The sequence below is a fragment of the Typha angustifolia genome, chromosome 15 (assembly GCF_048772165.1).
Source record: "Typha angustifolia cultivar Huaian chromosome 15, ASM4877216v1, whole genome shotgun sequence".
NCBI lineage: Eukaryota > Viridiplantae > Streptophyta > Magnoliopsida > Poales > Typhaceae > Typha > Typha angustifolia.
The window spans coordinates 19,148,244-19,170,196 of record NC_133253.1 but is presented as its reverse complement, the minus strand read 5'-3'; the positions used below and the strand labels follow the sequence as shown (position 1 = coordinate 19,170,196).

The window sequence follows — 21,953 nt, the reverse complement described above, 5'->3', positions numbered from 1 at the left end:
AATCTTGAGAAGAATACTAATATCTTTTCCCCTTTCCTTCTGTTAAAATGTCTCTTTTTTGTGATTTCTATTGTAGGGTCTCGGAACTTGATGTTTGTAGTCCATGGTGGTCTTGGCACCTTTGATCATGCTATATTTGACGTGGAGCATTTTGGCGAAGGGGATCAGCCTCCAAGAAGAGAGCTCTTCTACGTTGAGTAAGGGACTCGAACGTTTCATAAATTACATATCAATCATAGGAAGCAAATTGGGATTCTTGTCCATTTAGGAGTGTATACTAAGTGTAGATATGAACATTAACTCGTTGTGTCCCCCAGGCTTCATTCGCGGACATACGAATGGGTGAAGAACTTTCTAATTGGGTGCATCATGCTTCTGAAGAGCGATACGACTGGTGTCATGCATGACTCCATCTGCTCCTTCTATGACGCCCTATGTGGTGACATTAATCTGTACTTGTCACGAGGCAGCTACTCAGAACAAGCCCCACCCTCTGCATCTAAATTTCCAGAGCCTTCGTCAGGTTTATACCTACAACTTTCAACTGTGGCTATAAGGATGGATTATCCATGTGCCTGCATTGGACTGTAATACTAATGGACGTGTGTGTGTGTGTGTGTGTGTGTATAGGATCTTCGAGTTCAATGGTCGGGGAAGGACACGGATTTACTGGGGAGACAATAGGAGCCTGGGGGTCAAGCGTATGGGAAGCTGAGGGAGGATCTTCGTCGTCAAGCATGCGAGAAGCCAACGTCGACAGTGTTATCCGGTTCTTACCGCAAACGACCAATACGATGCAAGTAGCCAACGACGGAGCTAGCCAGTTCTTATCGCAAATGAATAACGCGACGCAAGCGAGCCATTCTCCTCCTTCGGTCGGTAAAAGAAGTTGGCTCGCAATTCAGGTAGTAGCATGATGTGTCCTTGATATCTTTAATTTGTCAAGTAAGTTTTGAGAAGATGATTGGGGTTTACTTAATGTGCGGTTGTGTGGATCCATGGAAACAGAGGGAGAGAACAGCAAACATGGGGTTGAGTGAGTTGGCTTCTTATCTTCACCTTCCCATGACGGAAGCTGCAAAGGAACTCAAGCTGTGCTCCACCGCACTAAAGCATGTCTGCCGTCGGAATGGGATGCCTCGATGGCCTAGCAGACAGGTCTCTCTCTCTCTCTCTCTCTCTCTCTCTCTCTCTCTCTCTCCTCTTAATTATTTCTTATGATGTTTGTGCCGCAGATAAACGCAATAGACAGGCAGATAACGAGGTTACAGGGAGAGCTGGTGCGAGGCAGCAGAAGGGGAGGATTATTTGCTATTAAAGATGAGATCGAAAGGCTTCAGGCAAGAAGGGCCAGATTATATGAAGGTTTAGAATCCTAGAATAATAATAATAGCCAACTTTGGTTCTCTCTGTTTTGGCTAGTAAATTTCTGAGCCAATTTCTGCATGTAATAATACCTGTGCGGTACTTTTGAAATAAACTGGTACTGTTTAAGATAAGCAGGTTTGCAAGTTGAAGAATCAAATAAATAAAATAGAGAATGATTGAGATTTAAAATATTTGGCAGCGTTGTCACAAGGAGAGTACAGCTAAACAATGTGTTCCGCCAACACAAGCTCCTGATAATTCAAACCTCCACTAAAACACTAGCAGGGACAACTTCCCAGGAAAATGCGGTCGTGCAGCACTGATTTTTTTTGCTATTCGCCTGCCTCTAGAGTAATATAAGTTACCAACAAATGACAATCAGGAGACCAAACCTTTATAGCTCTTTGTATCTTATCAAGCACATTTAAAATCTCTGAATGTAAAGCCAGATCTTTCAGGTAAATCATAACTGTAAATTGATCTTCTTGGACCATTTAAATATCTCGGAATAAACTTGATCACCACCTAGGTCGTCTCCACTGGCTCCAGCTGCAACTCTGATGATATCCTCAAGCAGAGCAAAGTTACCCATTATGTCAACATGCATACCGCTCTGAGTGCCCCGGCCTTCCAAGAGATTAGCAGGAGGGGCATGATCATACTCCCTTATGTAGGTCTTGATACCGGAAGGGTTGAATCGAGTTTTCCCACGCCATCCTTTTGCACACATGAAGCCTGAACTCAGAACTGGCACAGTCTCATCCCCATCTGCCAAGTAAACACCACCTTGCAAGCAGCTATTCTCAGATCCACCATCAGCTGATGCATCAATCTGAAAGGGAATGTAGCATTCAGCTGACTGGGATAACTTGTAGATGTATGCTCTTTCAGTAGGAATGCCTACTCCATACATAGAAAATATCTCCATCTCTGGGGCATTTGGTAATCTGAGAAGAGAAGATATAACCCAAGGTTATCATCACTGGTACGGATGAAAATTCAAAGATATGGAACACACCAGGAAATCTGGGAAGAGAAGGCGTAAATTGTACGGTACAAAGAAGCCCAGCAATGAAGAAGTCCATAGATACACATAAATACACATTCTATTTCTCTGAAGAATTATCTAACAAAAGTAGTTATGAAGCAATATGTCAAGAAATATGAGTTAGAACTAGAGGCATAGATTCTCACTTTGTCTCCAAGGGGTTTGACCAATATTTGTAATGGCTGTATTTTGGATCATCCAAGTTATCAGCAATCCCATATGAAAAATGAGCACTTCCACGCTGCATCATCTTTGGAGCAACAAAATGAAGAAGATCCAGAATGGAACCTGCAGTGTAGGCCTTGTAATCAGCTACTGCCTTTATTCCTCCCCACCCCAATTCATGGTACTCTGTCCAAATATCACGACATGATGCACTTGAATGCGCAACATTGTTTACTTTAACAGCATCCTGTATGGGAGTAATAAATTAGATGGAAGAAAAAGAAAGTTAGAAGATAACATTCTAACCATATTCTTAAAAACTTCCAGAAAGATTTTATAGGAGACAAAATTAGTCTACCACAGTATCCATGAAAGATTAGTTAGAACTTAGAAGTTAGAACTCTTAATAGAAAATGAGAAAAAAAAAATTCAAGAGCACAAGTTATTCCCAAAAAAAGAAGGAAAAAGGGTCTTTCATGGATTTGGACATGGCTTCAGACATCAAAGTAGAGAATGAATGATCAAGTTCACAAATAATTTTATGCTTTGAAAATGATATTGGAATAATAAATGTTGGGTGCAAGAGTGCAAATTAAAAAGGCAGAAAGAAGATAAGATGCAAATCGGCTCATAATTAGACTTCAAGAGGAGGGAAGTATAAGTCTGTGTAAGCTCGAGGGACTTCTTCCACACTTCTACATGAAATCTGCCAATTCCATGTCCTTTTGGAATAGTTCTTCTGTATGAAACATGTTGCTTTGGTCACTGATCTTGTTTCTCTGTCCATTGATGTACATCGTCTCTCTGACTGACATCCCATGGTTAACCAGGTTGCAAGTGAGGGTGTCCTGCAGATCTTTCCTTTAAGGAATAACTAAGTGAACCCAAAGAACCAATAGTGTAAGCTACATACTGTCCACTGGTTGTTTTGTTTGTCTCGTTTAGTAAAACAGCAGTTTCTGACAACTCCCAATGAGTTTGTCTCCGGATATTTTCTAGGAGCTGCTAGTACTTGATACACGAATGCCACACATGGTGTGACATCTCTCTAGTAATTGATCTAGTAGTGTGTTGATTTAGCACAGTGAAAAGAGTGTTCGGTTTAACCAAAATTTACAAATAGGTATTTGGTAGCAAGGATGGTTGTGCCGACCACCGCTCGCCGTCATCCTTCACCGCTCGCCGTCGCCACTCTCTGCTTGCTGCTCGCTGAGTCACCGCTCGCAACCCCATCGAGTGCCCTAGCTCGAAGAGGAAGAACTGCAACTTAAGTTTTTAATCAACTGACTCAACCCTATCTCTCTCGACCTTTCTTTCTTCTCGAGCTAGGGCACTCAATGGGGGGTGTGAGCAGCGCAAGCTCAAGCAGCAACCAACGGAAACTGCAACTCGGAGAGCGGCAATCGGCGACAACAAGCTCAATAACGAGATTGATGGCAAGGGACAAAGCAACTAGGAGAGGTGCCATGACGGCACCCCTCATGCCACGTGGCAGTATGCCACCAGCACGGCTATAGTTGCTTGGAAGTAAATAATCACAAAAAAGCAGGGGAAGGGAGCGGAGCCGAAAGAGAACATAAATTTAGACAACAACAAAAAATAGATATCCAAAGATCTTACAACTAAATATCATGTTTGCATAACAGCATGTCCAAATTACTAGTAGAAAAGAATGACAGATTCATCTAGAGGTTGAGGAACGTCTTTGACATTCATTAGTAAACTTATATAAGGTATCGAAGGAGAATAATTATTCTAGACTTCTTTAGTTCTATGATTCCTATAGAAACCAAATCCTAGAATTAGCAGAAATATGTATATTCATAACTTTATTCTATTAAAATTCTTCAAGCCACCTAATCATGGCCTATATTTATGTGGGTCCGGAAGCTATTTGAATCATAATTGGTGTTATGGCTGAAACTTACATCTTTGGTATAAACTATAATCACATTGATAACCAACCAGCATTATTTGGTTCGTCTAATTTAAGTATAGTTAAGGAGACCAAAAATCACATAATTAAGTTTATTTGGTAATCTAACTATTCCAAAAGATAATGTGTTTTGGATCTTTTATTGATATTGTTACAAACTAAAGCTGGACCTATTTACACGTAAAAAAATTATGATATTTTTATAGGTGAAAGTTTCAGAAGTTAGAATCTAATGACTTTGATTTTACGTAAATTGGAGATTGAAATGAAAAATAAAAAATAAAAAGTGAAAAGTCATAACAAAATAGATCGATAAATATCCAACATTGCAGCGGTTATCGGAGGGTGATGGATGATCATATAGTAGGGTGACTCATGGTGGCTAGAGTTTGGATGCTTAAAGGTGAATCTAGGATTACGATCTTCTTCTACGATAATAATGATGATCTAACGACTATAATAAAAGATAAAAACAATAAAGATAAATTGGCTAACCTTAAGTTTCATTGCATGATAATAATCAACTCATAACAACTATTTATAGGAGTGAAGTCCTAGAGGATCGGATTCATATGATTATTATCCGCTTTATTTAAAATTTGAAGCAATAAGATAAATCTAATTAACTCAATTTGACTCGACTGACTTAACGCACGTAGTCGGACCGTATCAAATATGCATTCTTCGCATTGCAAATGATAGGATAAAAACCACGGTCCTAATAATATGCTTGCATCCCTTTCCACAAGGGCATATGTGTGAATATACATGTGCAAATATGCATCTCTACATTAAATAAATCAGTGTGTGTGTATATATATACATATGCATATGTTAGATTTTTTTAAATAAAAGCAAGCTAATTTGTATACACTACTTACTCGAAAATCTATTTGATCAATCTTGGAAGAAGATGCCTCTGCTATGTCTTTCCCAAAAGAAATGATTCTCCCATAGTTAAGATCTTGTGTATGAAAGCCCATCTTTTCTGAATTAACATCCTGAGAACCATTGGCCTTATGCTTTTTTGGGTTACAAGCATAGCCATCTTCTGGAGACCAATCTAGACCACCCCAAATTGTATCACCTCCTTTAGGAATCATTGACATGGTTGAATCCCATGTACGAGTCATACGCATGACATGCCGCAAAGTTTGAAGCCCAAGGAAATCGGAATCTAAAACACCAGGTGCAATAGCCCTACACAAGAAGGACAATGATAAGTCCCACACTTTTGTTCAAGTCAAATGAAAATACCGACTTATACTGAAAAGAAAAATTTTAATCCATGGTATCCTTCTACTTTACTTAATTTCCTAAAGCAAACCAATTTGTGCATTACATCTATTAGTCCATCAAAGAGGAGACGTTTCTACAATTTTTTGCGAATCAGGGAACCCTTCTGTTGTTCACATCCAACTTCTAAGCAAGTAAGAGCACAAAAAATTAATTGGAGAAACAAGATTCAAACAAGTATATAAATTGAATGATATTATCACCAATGCCCAAGCCTTTTCTTAATGATATGTTATCATGTTAGACCAAAATTTGAAGAAGGCTCGCGCAAATATACAAGTTGTGGAATACTTGTGACATACTTATTTAATTAGATGAGGAATATTTGAAAATTCAGTTAGTAGATTCAAAACTTTAGCAGACATTAACACTTACAAGTTAACCTCGTCACTAATACATAATGGAAAGAGAGTGAAGAAAAGTTATGCTGGATGCAAGGTTATGCAGTTCATCAAATAGCAATGGAAGTCAGAGGGACAAAACATATACATAATTCCTATGCAATAGGTTGTCAATGAAACAGATATAAATTATGGCCATGCTACACAGATAGTTACTTTAACATAAATTGAGGACATAGAAAAGATAACCAAATAGCTCATTAATTAATCATAAGGGAGATGTCCCTTACCGATATGAATTGTGATGCTCATAGATGTGATAACACTAAATGATGACGCCTAAATAGCTTCTGCTTAAACACAGAAGAATTAAATATACCAGAAAGAATAAGGTTGGCTCGACTGTGCTTACCTGGCAACGGCAACATCTTTGGCTTCTGCTGAGAACAATCCCGCAACTGCCTTTGGCACACCTAAGAAAGGTCCCCCAATATTTAGTACTGCTTTAATGTGATTTGCACACCAGTTTGGACCACCACCGCCACCCATGGGGGCGGGTGCCTCGACCCACTTCATAAAATGCAGAAAGTACAGAACTCCCATGGAATGTGGGATGACAACAACTTTATTGCCACCATTTGTAGATACCAAGAGTTCTATGTTACTTTTTATTCTGCTTAATGTCTGGTCACGGACCTGTTTACAACAATCAATAGAAGGAAATTAAGACATATTCTGGAATTTGTGGTCACAGGAATAGAAGATGTGTGCTGCAATGAGGTATACAAGCAGGAGCAAGAAAATATATCTACCATCACATAGGTATTATATTTAACATAACAACAAGAGAGGTAAGCAGCAATTACAATTAAAATATTAGAGTACCTCAGTATTCTGAAAAGATATTCTCCAATCATAGGAAGCCATATACATTGTCTTCTCTTCATATCCAATGCGAGCCAAATTAGCAATCAACACTGCCCAGACAAAGTACCCAGGAGCAAAATAATCTGCTGCCACAAGCCCTGTGACCGGTCTAACTCTCACACCTGGAGGATCCATTCCAGTTTCGTTGTCCAGTGACATATGCTCGACCCAGCAAGAGGGTCTGTAGGAGTTCCAACAGAAGGAAAGACAGGATTAGCACCAATTAATAAGCAAAGGTAGTCACTAAAAGGATAAAAAAGACCTTAGAGTAGCAGTTAGTGTCTCCTTCTAGATATATAGTAGAATAACAGAAAGCAACTGATATATTGTATATAAGCTAATCAGTTGCTAAATGATACTAGTCCTGTCCCAAAATATTGCAAAATTAAAGGGGCAGCAATTTTACACTCAGAACAATTATCATTCCAATTTCCAAGGAATGAATAAAGTCCTGGTAACTCATTCCATATCCAAGAAAATGAGAATATCATCTTTCCACCATTATAAAGCTAAAATCCTAATCCTGGTGGACCCCAAAACTCACTAAACTGCACTTTGCCAAGCAAGATCCATGTGAGAGGAATAGAGACTGTTTTGGCTACAACCTTCCCATCCATGTTCTATTTGAAAAAAAGTGACAAACACCAAGTCAAACTAGAAACCTAAAATACCAAGCATTCTATTGGCTAGATTTCTTTTAATCTAAAACCGAGTCACCATTTGATTATGATATTTTTAGGCCCAAAAGTAGAGCGATTTCCTGACTCAAAAGCCTATATGATCTAGTTGAATTAATTGAGGTAGTAACCATTAGATCGGCACTTAATAAATTTGACTATGTTTTTAAGGATCTTCAAACGATTTCATGATGCTTGACTGTTCATTCTATTAACCTAGTGCTTCCATGTACACCTATAAATGAAGCATATGTTTATTCTCTCTCTTACATTACCGGTTCTTCCAATTTTATGCTAGAATATCTTATTAAATATTTGCAAAGATCCATTTCCTGAGGCTATCCACTCTCAGAAAAGATGAAAGGAGAAGGCATTTTGCAACATAAATGCCAGATATCCCCTAATAGAAATGTTTATTTTACATCCATCCTAATGTTCTTTAAGGATCATTTTTCATCCATTCAGATAGAGAGTAATTAGTAATTAGTCTACTCAAATAACTGTTAAACCAAAGATTGGATTAACTCAGTTTCAGAGAAATCTCTCTCGCTATCCCAATTAAAAGGGCTTTTGCTGACTAACAAAATAAAAGTACCAAAAAATACTTACTTTGTGCATATCATTCGTCCTAGAAATGAAAGTGTTCATATCATTGAAACCAACTGTCCAGATTCTATCTTACTAACTTATACTCTAAAAGGTTTAGTTAACAAAACAAGGATAAAATAGATCAAATAACTCATGAGATAATGTGCATACACGATATTTTTACTACCTAGAGATTATCTTTCTGTTTTACAATGAAAAGCTACAATAGCAGTTACCGCTTCCTCCAAAAAAATCCTTCATTTTCCTTTGATAGAACACTTCCTCCGAATTATTCTTTCTTCCTACAAATCAAATATAAGTAGCTCTGAAAGAGTCGCCAATAACCAAAAAGCACCAAGCTTCCTTGTTCAGCAAACCAACTCAATACAAGAAGATCTAAATGCAATTCATCACTGGAAAAGACAAATAATTTCCCGTTTTACAAATAATTATTCCTTTGCTTCCCTCAAAAGCACGCCAAGAAAAAGAATTCAATAGCATAAAAAGTTTGAGGAGTACCAAATTATTGATGGAAGGAGATTGGTGTGCTCACCTCTTATAGACTTCTCCAAAGGTCCCACCCCAGAGTCGCTTCCGGAACAGCCCATCGGCGCACTGGTGCCCCTCCCAGAGCTCGAGTCCCCCCGTGACGATGCCGGGGACGAACACCACCGGGTGCTTCGCCTGGAGCCCTTCCTTCTGAAGCTTAACCCCTGGCGGATCCGGTAACGGACCAGTTATGGCCTCCGTCACGTATTGCGGGAACGAAGCTGGCATGGCGTTGTAGAGGAAGAGGAGAAACCACCACACGGAGCAGATCAACCCGATCAACCAGCAACAGCTATCCACGCACGACCACTTCCCCTTCCTCTCCTCCGACTTCGTCTTCTTCTGCTTATCCTTCTCTTTGGACGAATCGGCGTCGGAAGCGGTGGAATCATCCGGCGTCTTCGCCGGCGCCGGCGGCTTCTTCTCAGTCTCGGAGGGCTTCCTCCGCCGTAGCATCGACATCGCCGCTCCCGGTGGGCCGAGGAAGGGGACGACGAAACCCTGGCGGCGACTCTTCGAAACTCTAACCCTAGGATGGGGTCGGGAAGAGAAAGAAGAGGGCCCCTGGTTTTATTGACTCCGATTCCATCGCGAACAGAGCTAGAGGAGAACGAGAGCAAGAAGACAGAGGGCGGTGATCGCACCGCCCTGTCGCTTCCTGTAAACGTGGCAAGGAACTAGTGGTTTAGGTGGGGATCTGAGTAGGACCCAGCTACTCAAACGGAGCAGCTGCGGGATCCCAAACAGCATTTGATCGAGCTTAGTCCTAAGGGCCGAGGCCCATAAATCAAGACCTTATAAAATGCCACGTGGATAAGCAGCAGTCAATGCAGTTTGGGAGGGAGTGAGAACTAAGACGTAGGCGGGAGAAGTTGGAAGAAGGTTCTATCGAGGGACCTGTGCTTATCTTAAAATGACAAAAAACCCCTTGATCTTACACTTATTCACCAAACTGCCGGGGCGTACAAATCAACGGAAATTTGACACGTTGGCAAAGTTAGTTGTTGGGAAGGAAGCTTAACGGACAAGTTTTGACGGCTGATGCCACTGATAACGCAAGGAATTCTGATTGTAAGCGGCACCGAGATCGCAAACGGCGCAGACTTCCCTTATACTTCCCGTGCACCAAGGAGTTTCTACAAATTATTTCACATTGATGTTAGTGTGACCAAAAACTAATGCTAGATTGAAAAAAGTATCTATATATATATATATATATATATATATATATATATATATATAATATGGTATTTTAATCCAGTTTGGTGATACTCAACATAAAATAAAATAAATTTTAAATATATATATATATATAGATACTTAATTGATGTCAGATGTGATAATACATGCAAGCATGGCAGGAGTGATGTATTATTAGACTAATCCTCTTGCTGAATAATTAAATAGAATCAAGTACCACTAGACAACTGGATAAATAATATTGTGAAAGGGAGTTGACAGTCTAAAGATGTGCTATTCTATTCCTCAGGCAAACTTCTCTCATGTTGGATCAAATACATTAGTAGGAATTAATAATAAAGATAATTATATTTAGACCGTAAATTATTATTATTTTTTATAAAATTTTATTAATATATAATCTCTCTAAACTATTAAAAATGTTTTATCCTGCGGAAGAGCTAAATATATTTCACTCCTTAGACCTTTTTTTCTTAGACTTATATGTAATAATTTATGAATGAAAAGGATAATTAAAATCTTTAAAAAATATATATATTTTAGATATTTTTAATAGTTCATAAGAGATTGCAAAATATAATAATAATTAAAAAAATCCAAGTCTAATTAATCCTTAATAATACTGTAAAAAGTTAAATGGGAAAATTGTAACTTTCTTATTTTAACTAAAGACTCCTCGGGGTTCGAAAATTTAAAGGACCCATGACCCAAAGCAAATTGTATATAACTAAACAATCCTTAATGCATGCATTTGGGGATTAATTATTTTAAATGTAGTACTTCTTAATTGAAAGTGGCAAGAGAAATTAAGGGTGTTTGGTTGGAGAATAGGTTTGATTGAATATCATTAAGCCCCTGTTTTTGTTTTGTTGTTGATTTAATGGAAATCAAATTAAGGTATACTCTTAAATTTATGTCTATAGTATAGAATAGAAAACTAGGGTGTTTGATTATAATTAGAATAGATGTATAATAATTATATTTAATTTGATATAAAGTTTAACTAAAAATAGTGGAAAGGTTCTTTTGTTGTATATGAATTGATATGTATGTGTTTGTTATTCTAATTTATGGAGTGGAGATTGATATATGATACTTGTAGATATATAATACACACTTATATTGACTTCTAATTAGAATTAAAAAAATAAGATGGTTAGTTGTAAACTAAAATAATTATATAATAATTATCTTTAGTCTAATATAAATTTTTATTAAATTAAGATATGTAGTAAGACAGTGGGCTGTAGCCAATAATGGATGAATTTGACATGACATGTAAAAAATATATATTACAAGAATAAAATTATAATTAGGTTTATGTGAAAATAATATTAAAATATGAATTAAATAATGTTTATACTCTTAGAGTAAGGATTATTTAATATGTACTTATAAATCTAGAGTATTGTCTCTTAGTCTAAAATAGAGAATCCTCTAACCAGCAACCTTAACGATGGCCAACATAATTGGATTTTTGATGTCACAAGATGTTGTCTTAATTGAGTAGTACAATTCGGATACATAGTTTGGTTTATATAGAGAAATAATAGTGTGCACGTTAACTATTAGAATCACTCAGTAAGATAGCTACTCGTACAAAAACTTACAAATAGCATTAATTTTATTCCTCTTCACTGTTGTATGCACTGAGATCTCATCTATTTATCCACAGTTCCCAGGTTAATTGGAGAGAGAGGACAAACTAAAAGAGGAGGATAGCATTCCTTAGTTTTCCTTAGTTTTCTTTCAAAATATCAAATCTTATATATATATATATTCGATAAGAGATTCCCTTGGTTTATGGGCTATCTCTTTCTGCGCAAAGTGCATGCAGACGTCGTAGCACTCAATCCCATGCCCTTGTCCATATGTTTGGGGATCAAACTTTGGAAACAGACGAAGAAATAGTCAGTACGCCATCTTTTCCCTTTCACTATCGGTGATCGGCAATTTGTTATTGTTCTTGGAATTTAATAAACGACCGAGATAGAGTCGTCAAATATGTATGATATATGGGTTGACACATATCTGACAACATGTCTACACGAATCTATATAGGGTTTAACCACATCAAATATATATCCACTAGCTCCTTCACATTCTCCTACCAACTCATTATGGGTGTAAACGACCCTGAGCGTAAGCCATGCCATGCCATTAATGAGCCCATTTTCCTTAAGCAAGCTCAAAAACGTTAATGAACTCAGCTCAGCTCACACAGCTCTACGACTCATGATATAAGAATAAATAAATAAAAAAGTCCAAGCAACATTTGGGCTATGTGGGTTGAGTTCAGCCCAACTTTCAGATGCCCACGTTTGATAAACCTCCCAAAGTTACTTGCAAACAAACTATTCAACTTTGTTAATTAAAATTAATTCTCTTATAGGGGTTTAGGGTTTAGAGTTTAGACGAACAAACAAGCTTCTTATATAAAGTTATCCATCTTATGCTCTCTTTTTCACAAGTACTCTAATTAATGACATTAGAGGCCAACATGGAAGGAGTCTATGCGGAAAAAGTAAAGGCATCCGATTGATTACGCCACCTCATGTTGGTCGGTTTTATGTTTCCCATTGTCGCACACTGTACGTTTAAGCAACGCACATCCCCCTTCCCAATTCATTTAATTCAAATACTCTGATTCGAAGAAGCAAAAGCCCAACGCTGCATAGTTTGAGTGCCAGGACATTAATCAAGCGGATAATCTCTTCTTTTATTAACTTCCCAATTGTATGAAGGACATGCGATTCTTGTTGATCCTAGCATGCATCATTAATCCTTCGCTTAGTAGTTAAATTAATGTGTGATATAAAACTAATTTTAATAAATATTTTTTATATTTTAAAATATAATTATTATGATGTTTAATTATTATTTTAGAATAAAAGAAATATATGGTGCACGTGGGATAAAATTGTTTTCTAAACTAGGCGACAGAACTACTTATCTGACAATTGGCAACTGGCTTTGTACCAGCTCTATATACCTGATCTCCAGCTAAGTCATGGATGAATAGATTCAAGTATGTAGATTGGTGTTCTTCGCCACTGCTGAAACATTAAATAAAAGGCCGGGCTTCAGGTGGACGCATCAATACAGGGCACTCGTGGACTGCCACATTTCTCTCTCTCTCTCTCTCTCTCTCTCTCTCTCTGTGTGCTAGCTTGAGTATTGATCTACAATAAGTGTACGTATTAGTGAAATAATAAATTCCATCCACGTGAATCCAGAGGAGCCTCAGCGAAGCAAACGATAAATAGAGATCCCGTGGAGCACGTGACTGGGCTTCAACCTTCAAGAACTCTCCACCAAGGGGGTGAAAAGTGGGTTCAAACTGAAGTTCGAATAATTAGTTTCTAAATCTATACGAAGTTATGATATTAATGGAGATTTATAGCACAACCGGTAGATACGTAACAAAAGTGTGTTAGAGATCCATGTTAATAGTAGTAAGAATAGTCATTAATTTATATTACTATTTTCATAATATTTTCGAACACTACTCTTCAACTTCTAGATTATTCAGATGGTTAATTACATTTAACTCCTTCCAACTATTATATTTTCTACCTATATTTTTCTAACTTTTATTATTATATATATATTAAATAATTTTTTATATCTATGAATTAAAGAAATTATATGAAAAAAATATATAGTACTTAAGGAAGCTAAGTATAATCATCCTATATTTAAATACACAAATAAATTTAGCTATCAAATGGATAGAAAATATTTCAACCTTTATCCACTAAAACTAAAATAAGATTGTAGCAAATTTTATCCGACCCATTTTCATCGCATCATCATCCTTCTACACCCAGAGTTGATAGATATATTTTCTATAATTAAGGAGGTCATGGACTCAACTCGAAAATATGGTTGATTTAAAGGAGCAACTTAATAACACGACGACTTAGAACAAGTCTACACATAGCCTAACTGTCTCTATATCCGACGAAGATCGATCTTTTAGCTAACTTATATCTTAGTTTTAGGCTCATGAATTATTAAAGAAAAAAAATTATATGTTAGAAGAATAGTACGACATGTAACTCACCTATATGCAGCTATGATTTTATTTGACACTCGCAAAACGCCGATCTAGTCCGTAGCGTGTCGCAAATAATCGTCGGATCGTCAACGGCTACCTGCGGCCTTTGAGGGGGAAGGCGACAAGAGGCTCGCTTCTTCCAACGAGACTAGTTTGATAAATAATAAGGAAGATAATAGTTCGCTATTAGAGTGAATATAACTAAGATGGGGCCCAGCAAAAAGGAAACGAACTCGATGAGAAATCATTATTACTTACTGCGTTCGTCCTTTTTTTTTTTTTTTTTTCAACATTATAAGACAAATAAAACTAGACTCTACCTAAGCTAAGAATCATGCTCAAGTTCCCAAACGAAGACTAGTATAGACAATGGCATTATAAGCTAGGCTCTAATAGACTTGTTGATTAATAGAGGCTATAACATCCTATCTTAACCTATAAACTGCAGTAAGATTACAAATGATATGCGCCAAATAATTGCCGCCGAATCTCATTCCGCTGGATTAAATTATAGACAATTTTACGAATCATACCATATGTATCATCTGTTTTGTAGATTCACAATTCTAATTCGTCCATAAATTTTTTATAATTCAACTCCTATTTTTTTTCTATATTTTAATTTAACATTATCTACTAATTTAAATAGTATAAATAAAGAAATATTTTATTATAATATATAATTTAATTTATAAATATATAAATTATTTATAATTTTTTAAGAACGGTGAGAATATTTTAATAATTTGATCAGTATCAGTAAGTCAAAATAACGTGATATAAAACATAAAATAGATAAAATATAATATATAATATATAAAATATCTTAAATTATTATATTATATATTATAGATAAAGTGTGAAATTTATGTTAAATTACGGTGCTTTTATCTCTTGTCCTCTTTATGTATTAGATTCTTTGGTCGTAACATTTTAGCTTAGACTAGTGACTTTTTGAAAAAGAAAAAACATCCATCTCTATTCAAATGCCTCAATTCATACTCTGAACTCATTCTCTTCCGATTGTGACCATTTGAAGTTTGATATTTGCTAGCAATTTAGTTGGGCCGAGTTGATTAATGTTACATTATATCATTAATTGCGAGGTTTTATTTTACACCCTTATTTCAATTAATAGAGAACAACGGACCATCTGATAATTCTTTTATTTAAATTAATTTTATTGTTTTTTAATACCATCTTTTTCCAACACGGCGCTGTGCCACCCTGGAGTTTTAGTTGCGATTTGTTGGATGCTTAGCTCACAGCTCACTCTAAACTGTCCCAGAAAGCAAGGCATCTGTAAGAAAAGAGAGACCAGATACCGCCACGTGTCCTACCCTGTCGGGGCAACTCATCCACCGGGGCTGATGGTGGGAACCGGCCGTACAGTCGCCACAGCCGGTCACCTCAGAGCGTCTTCCATTTTAGCGAGTAGAATAGAAAACTATTCTCTAACCCCTGTCCTTAATCCGCCATTAGCGTCGATTCCCGATTCCCGTTTCCCCCTTCCGACAGGTGAGTTAAAGCGACTGGAATCTCTTAGCGGCGAAATTGATGTAGCCCATTAAAGCTCCAATCCCTTCTTCGACGAGAGCAGTCACTCTTGTTTCGCCTAAAAAGGAGCAAAAGCCCTTCCTTTTTTTGTTATCTTCTCGATTCCTCTTCCCCATCGCCATTCCTCTGCTCCACCCGCGCTTGGATCTGTGGGGGAAACGGGAAGATGCTCACGTGCATCGCTTGCTCGAAGCAGCTCGGCGGTGGCTCGCTCCATGAGCCACCGGAGGAAGATGACGAGGGGGGCGCCGGCGGCGCGACGCCGAGCACCCGGCAGGCCATTAAAGCCCTAACCGCCCAGGTGCGAAGAGGGGAAAGCAGCGATAAAGTTTGGATTTTTTTAGGGTTTTGTAGTGCTAATTGAGGTCCTTTTCTTTTGGGATCAGATCAAAGATATGGCATTGAAAGCATCAGGGGCGTACAGGCACTGCAAGCCGTGCGCCGGATCGGTGTCTGACCGGCATCCTCACCACCGAGGGCTCGGGTACGCGGAATCCGAGGCGGCTTCTGGGTCGGAGAGGTTCCACTACGCGTATAGGAGGGCCGGGGGAGGGAGCTCGGGGTCGACGCCGAGGGTTAGAGGGGCGGCGATCTCGAGCGGTGAGGCGACTCCGTCCATGAGCGGCCGGACGGAGTCGGAGGTGGCGGCGGCGGCGGCGGCGGAGTTCATGGTGGAGGAGGAGGAGGAGGCCAAGGAGTGGGTGGCGCAGGTGGAGCCCGGTGTTCTCATCACCTTCCTCTCGTTGCCCCAAGGGGGGAACGATCTCAAGCGGATCCGGTTCAGGTATTATTCCCCTCTCTTTCTCTCATCTCCTCTTCTCGTTTCGGTTTAGAGTTCGAATCTTGGCCGAGGCGGAGGTAATGTCACCGCCGCCTGGTTTGGATCTGGTTACCAGCGGTTCGCTTACCGCTTAATTGGACTCTCGCAACTGATTCAAACTCAGAGATGTCAGAATTTTGAGTTGGATTTTTGGTAAATTAGGAGGCGGACAGGACAAAATTTCTTTTTCATTTGTTCTCTCTTTTCTTTCACTTTTGTCTTTGATCGATAATTTTGATATCACTTTGCTTGAACTGGAAGTTTGGACAAACAAATTCATTCAAAAAAAGCATTTAAAAGAAGTTAAAGAAGAAGAACCAATCATCTTTCTCTGTTTAACATCATCAGACTGGATACCAATATTTTTTTATTTGGCTTTTATTGTTGCAAGAAAAATCCCTTTTTGACTAGAAAGCACGAGCTTTTCCTGTATTTACCCATTCTTTTGAACAGTTCAGTAACTTGAGTTAAGAGTCTGTGCAGTACTTTGGAAAAATTTTATGGGGCAAAATAATATATTGGCATTTAAAAAGGAACTATCCACCAAGTTGGCCTTCTAAATTCGGCATCCCTCGGCACGGATCTCGATCCACATGCAGCGTCGAGTTGGGTTCGGTGTGATCTTTCGGCAACTCCTAAAGCCCCATCTCGGAATATTATATTCCGATAGGTTGGAAATTGCAAAAGAATAAATAAAAAAAAGGCGGGGAAGGTGAAGTGCGTTATTAGTTTCAATTTTTGAGTGAGTATTTTCGAGCGGTTGTTGGTCCTCTCGTCTCGTGAGACAATTAACATCGCTCCGTCTTCCCAATTTGTCCGTTAGCTTAATTGTGCCAAATTAGTGGTAAAGGGCTTTTGGCTCCACTTGCCGAAGGCAATCTGGGGTGACGACACGAGGCCCACCATCTCCTCCTTTGAGGAGTAGAAAAGAAAAGATGGGAACAGGCCAAGTGGTGACTTACTTCACCTTTTTATATTTGGTAAAGGGCGTTAGTTTTGGGGTTATAATCAAATGGGCCCTCCTCGTTCCTTATTTATGGCTTGTGTACCACTTTAAGCTGGCAATGAAGGGTCGCCATCTGGATCTATGGATGAGGTTTTTTGTAAAAATTTCAGGAGTGAGTTCTTGCAGGTTACTTGTACTGCCTGTCAATGCCAATCATGGAGGTTAGCCCTATCAGGCGCACTAGATTTGAATTGCATTATGGGAGGATTGGAGCTGGGTGTAGGGAATCAGGTTCTGGTCTTAGGACCCCGTGTTTGGATAAAATGATTTGAGCTGATCTGTTTCACTAATTGCGTACAAGCTCCTTCCTTTTCCATGCATTGTTGCTACTTGCTAGAATCCAACCCCCTTGATCTTGTTATGTATTTAACAAATCCTATTCTAAACTGTCTCCTCTTTAAAGTCATTGTGCAGTGTATTTATCCTTGTTTTTGTGCATTTGATTAAGCTACTAGTAGGTGTGTAACTTGGGTTGGTTACTGTTAGTTGACAGATGGTAATGGCGGGTAATATTCCATGTCTTTTTGCAATAGTATTTGAAAAGGAGGAGACAATTTATAAAGTGGTTGTCTTCAGTGTTCATAAAAATCCAATGGTGAATGTGAGAACTCGCAAAAAAAGAAATTAAAAAGAAACCCGGAAAATTTAGTTGTTGGTGTCTTTGTAATGTTCTTATAAGTCCTGGCGTGCATGGGCACGAGGTATCTCATATCCTATGTTTTCTTTTATACAAAAAGGAAAAATATGTATAGATCTAGCCTTTCTCATGGACTCCAAAATTACAGTATAGTTTAATCTTAAGTTAAAGGTGTAATTCACTTAACTTGGCCCTTAAGATTTTCTTCCTTGTTAATAATACTCCAGGCAAGAATTATGATTTCTGTAAGACTGACAGTGCCGAAGTTGACAGACCACAAACTTGGGGATTCAGTGTTCATGCAATTTTCTATTCTCGACAAGTTATGTAACAATGTGAAGTTGCATATGAGATCTTCTAATTACTGAGTTGTAGGCAAAATTTTGGGTTATTATACAATATTGTTTTGTTGCAACTCTTCTAGATATCAATGTGTTCTGCTCGTTATTTATGTTGTCATTGGTTGCTCAAAATGCCATGTGACAGCCGTGAGATGTTTAACAAGTGGCAAGCCCAGCGGTGGTGGGCTGAAAACTACGACAAGGTCATGGAACTCTACAATGTCCAGAGGTTCAACCGTCAGGCCGTTCCTCTTCCCACCCCTCCCAGGTCCGAAGATGAGGTAAAAGGAATACTAATCAAAATTTCCCTTTGAATCTTCCTAATTTTAAATGTTGCATGTTCTTAATTGCCTTGTACATTGCTTTTAACTTTGCATTTCTTCTTGAAGAGCTCAAAAGAGGACAGCCCAGTGACCCCACCACTGAGCAAAGAACGGCTACCTCGAAACTTCCGCAGACCGTTGATGGGTGGTGGAGCAATGGGATACTCATCATCAGACTCACTTGAGCATCAATCGGTTCACCATGGTAATGGCCACCATCATTACAACCACCACGGGCGCCACTACTGTGAGACAGCTGGGCTTGCATCAACTCCAAAGTTGTCAAGCATCAGCGGGGCAAAGACAGAGACATCGTCGATGGATGCATCTTTGAGGACAAGCTCTTCCCATGATGACGTGGACCGATCTGGTGAGCTCTCTGTATCCGTCAGCAATGCAAGTGACCAGGAGAGAGAGTGGGTGGAGGAGGACGAGCCTGGTGTTTACATCACAGTCCGAGCTTTGCCTGGTGGCATCAGGGAACTCCGTCGTGTCCGATTCAGGTCAGCCTTATTTCAGTTCTATTTTTACTTTCTCTCTGCTTTGCAAGCCCTTTCAAACCTTCCTGTTGCAAAGACTAGTCATTCATCAAAAAGTTCATTGACCTCGTGTTGATTGTTTATCAACATATAGGATGCATGTGTGACTTGAGCAAACCAAACTGTTGTTGCCTGATTTTTCTTAGGAAAAATCTTAGCAATATGAGTTTTAACTTAGAGTCATTCTTGGACTGAAAAGACAACTAATGTAAGGGTAAGGTAGTTGGAGTTGGTTTAGAGGTCTGGACTACTGGATCAGAAGTCAAGTTCTATGTCCATTCAGGAGTCTTCCAATCTTCTAAAAGTGGGAAGGCCTGATTTTTTTCTTCCATTTGTTTGAATATTGGTGTCCGTGTTGCCTGTATATGGACTTGGGCATTTGTGCAAAAAACAGATAACTTATTAGGATGTTTTAGGAGGCACATATTATAGATGTCTAGTGTCGCCCAATTTGGATTAGAATTTGTTTTGGTGATGACTGATGATAATTGACACACTTGAGTTACTATGCCTGTATTCAGTTCAAACAATTGCAACCCATTCTATTTTAATATTGATCTGCTAAATCAAAGCCAGAATTAGTCAGATAGTTTCTGATATGTACTTTTCCAGCATGAGTGCTAACAGAAAATTTGAGAGCTGTGAAAATCCTCTGATGGAAAAGGTAGGCAAAAGAAACATACGATCTAAAAATATCCAGAGAACCAGTGGATTAAGGACAGATCAAATTTCCCTCCGTGTTCGTGAGTAGTGACTAATTAGACAAAAAGGCGGTAAATGTTAACTGTGAAATGTTTCTGAGTTTCCCATCCATTATGTTAGACCTTGTGTTAGTCGATACATGCATAGGGCTTAACTGGAATATAATATATCTCTGGTTTGATATAGATTCTCTCCCTCCATGTGTTTCCCCATGCGTACAGCATATACGTCAGCCTTCCTGTTTCTTGGTTTTCCACTTGTCCTAGTGATACTTTCAACTTTCAGGGTTTAATATACTTGTTAAAACTTCTTGTAACATCCAGTTCCTTTTTGGGCACTGCCTGTTCTTTGTGTTAAAGAAAAGACCAATGGGCAATCAAAGTTAGAATTTGAGAGGACAAAGCCATGATTATAATGTGAGTAACGGAACTTGTTAGCACGTTTGGTTGGTAAAACTCAGCAAGCAATTGTTGGCTCCCAACTAATTAGCATGTATGGTTGGTGAAACAAACTGACAATTTGCTGGCATGTAATCCAGTCATTATTTTTCCATTGCTGGAAATTACGTAATTTATTTTAGCTGATCCTATCTAACTTCATCAAATTACGATTGTAAAGATCCTAACTCTCGCTTCTCTCTTTGCATGTAGCCGGGAGAGGTTCAGTGAGATGCATGCAAGGTTGTGGTGGGAAGAGAACCGTGCCAGGATACACGAGCAGTATCTTTGAAAAGAAGGGAACGACATTACATCTGCAGCTACTTTCCTCACAAGGTCTGCTGACTGAGTTTATCCTATGCAGCTTCCTCTAGTGCAAGTTTGTCTTCTTAGGCACTCTCATATGAGCATAATATATGTATATCTGATACTAACAGAGTATGTTGCCCCATAGCTTGGTGGTCTCAGTGGCGGCGGCAAATGCTAGAGTCCAAAAAATATACAAACTTTGCGCTATTGTTCGGTTTTCTTTTTAACTTTAGTCTTCTGCTATTTGATCAATCTCAGCCCACGCTCTTCTTTTTTCATCTGCCTTAATTTAGTATGCAGAACCAGGTTGTGTAACTATGGATAGTATCGAAAACTTCACTCGGGGTGTATGTTGTAGCCAAAGGCTTTGTATTAGGAAAGTGACGATGTTTGTATTTTCTGATGATAAATTATCATTCATACTTCTTTCTGCTGTTTCAAGTCTTCTCCTTCGTATGTTTTCCCTCTTTTCTAAACACTTAAAATGGACTAAGCGCTAGGTTTACTACCTCAAATTGGAGGTATTACATACATACATATGTCGAAGAGGTTTTTTTTTTCTCTCTTTATTACCTTTCTTGTATTACAGCTCATGAATCAGCAACTGCATCCTAGTATCACAAATTATATGATCAACTTAACCATAAAGAGTGTTGAGTGATCGTCGGTTATGTGGCGGATCATGGACTCTCTACACGTAACTTCAAAGTGGAGCATGGAATATGAGATGCGACTGAGGACGTGTTTGATAATGCTTATGGCTACACACAAATGGCCGTGGCTAGTTTTGGGCGTCTCAATTAGTTCATTCATTTTGTTAGTTGTCTAATTTTATAGATGTCGCAATTCTGATCATTCGGAGAAGACTGGCAATTAAGTTTCAGAAGTGAAAAAAAGATGTAAAATGGTGAATTTCTTGGTAAAATGTGACTCCTAGTTATTGTCATCCTGAAGACCGGAAGTCCTGTTTATTGAGATGTTCCCTTATTGATTACAAATATGCCATGCTATCACCTAAATCACACCCAAGAAGCAAATGAGTAATCTCTATCTACAAAATAATACGTTCTGTTGTACATTGGATTAACTTGAAGCATCTCAGATAGAAAGACCAAATTGGATGCTAG

General features: G+C 38.5%; 3 protein-coding genes across 3 annotated transcripts; 2 read left to right on the top strand and 1 right to left on the bottom strand.

Annotated features, from left to right (window-relative positions):
* Window positions 1–378: 378 nt before the first annotated feature.
* LOC140777939 (uncharacterized) lies at window positions 379–1,831 on the top strand. Its single transcript, XM_073122371.1, has 4 exons — window positions 379–523; window positions 631–905; window positions 1,009–1,158; window positions 1,236–1,831. Exons 1-4 carry the CDS (start codon window positions 400–402, stop codon window positions 1,377–1,379), a joined length of 693 nt encoding a protein of 230 aa, XP_072978472.1. The 5' UTR covers window positions 379–399; the 3' UTR covers window positions 1,380–1,831.
* Window positions 1,526–9,490, bottom strand: LOC140777938 (phospholipid:diacylglycerol acyltransferase 1). Its single transcript, XM_073122370.1, has 6 exons — window positions 8,900–9,490; window positions 7,040–7,262; window positions 6,567–6,850; window positions 5,399–5,717; window positions 2,563–2,828; window positions 1,526–2,315 (listed from the first exon to the last, which is right to left on the bottom strand). The coding sequence occupies exons 1-6, from the start codon at window positions 9,355–9,357 to the stop codon at window positions 1,832–1,834; spliced, it is 2,034 nt and encodes a 677-aa protein (XP_072978471.1). The 5' UTR covers window positions 9,358–9,490; the 3' UTR covers window positions 1,526–1,831.
* A 5,992-nt stretch (window positions 9,491–15,482) lies between these two features.
* LOC140778225 (protein Brevis radix-like 1) lies at window positions 15,483–21,267 on the top strand. The gene is made up of 6 exons (XM_073122835.1): window positions 15,483–16,013; window positions 16,099–16,496; window positions 18,662–18,797; window positions 18,906–19,342; window positions 20,731–20,853; window positions 20,955–21,267. The coding sequence occupies exons 1-5, from the start codon at window positions 15,879–15,881 to the stop codon at window positions 20,807–20,809; spliced, it is 1,185 nt and encodes a 394-aa protein (XP_072978936.1). The 5' UTR covers window positions 15,483–15,878; the 3' UTR covers window positions 20,810–20,853; window positions 20,955–21,267.
* The last annotated feature ends 686 nt before the right edge of the window (window positions 21,268–21,953 follow it).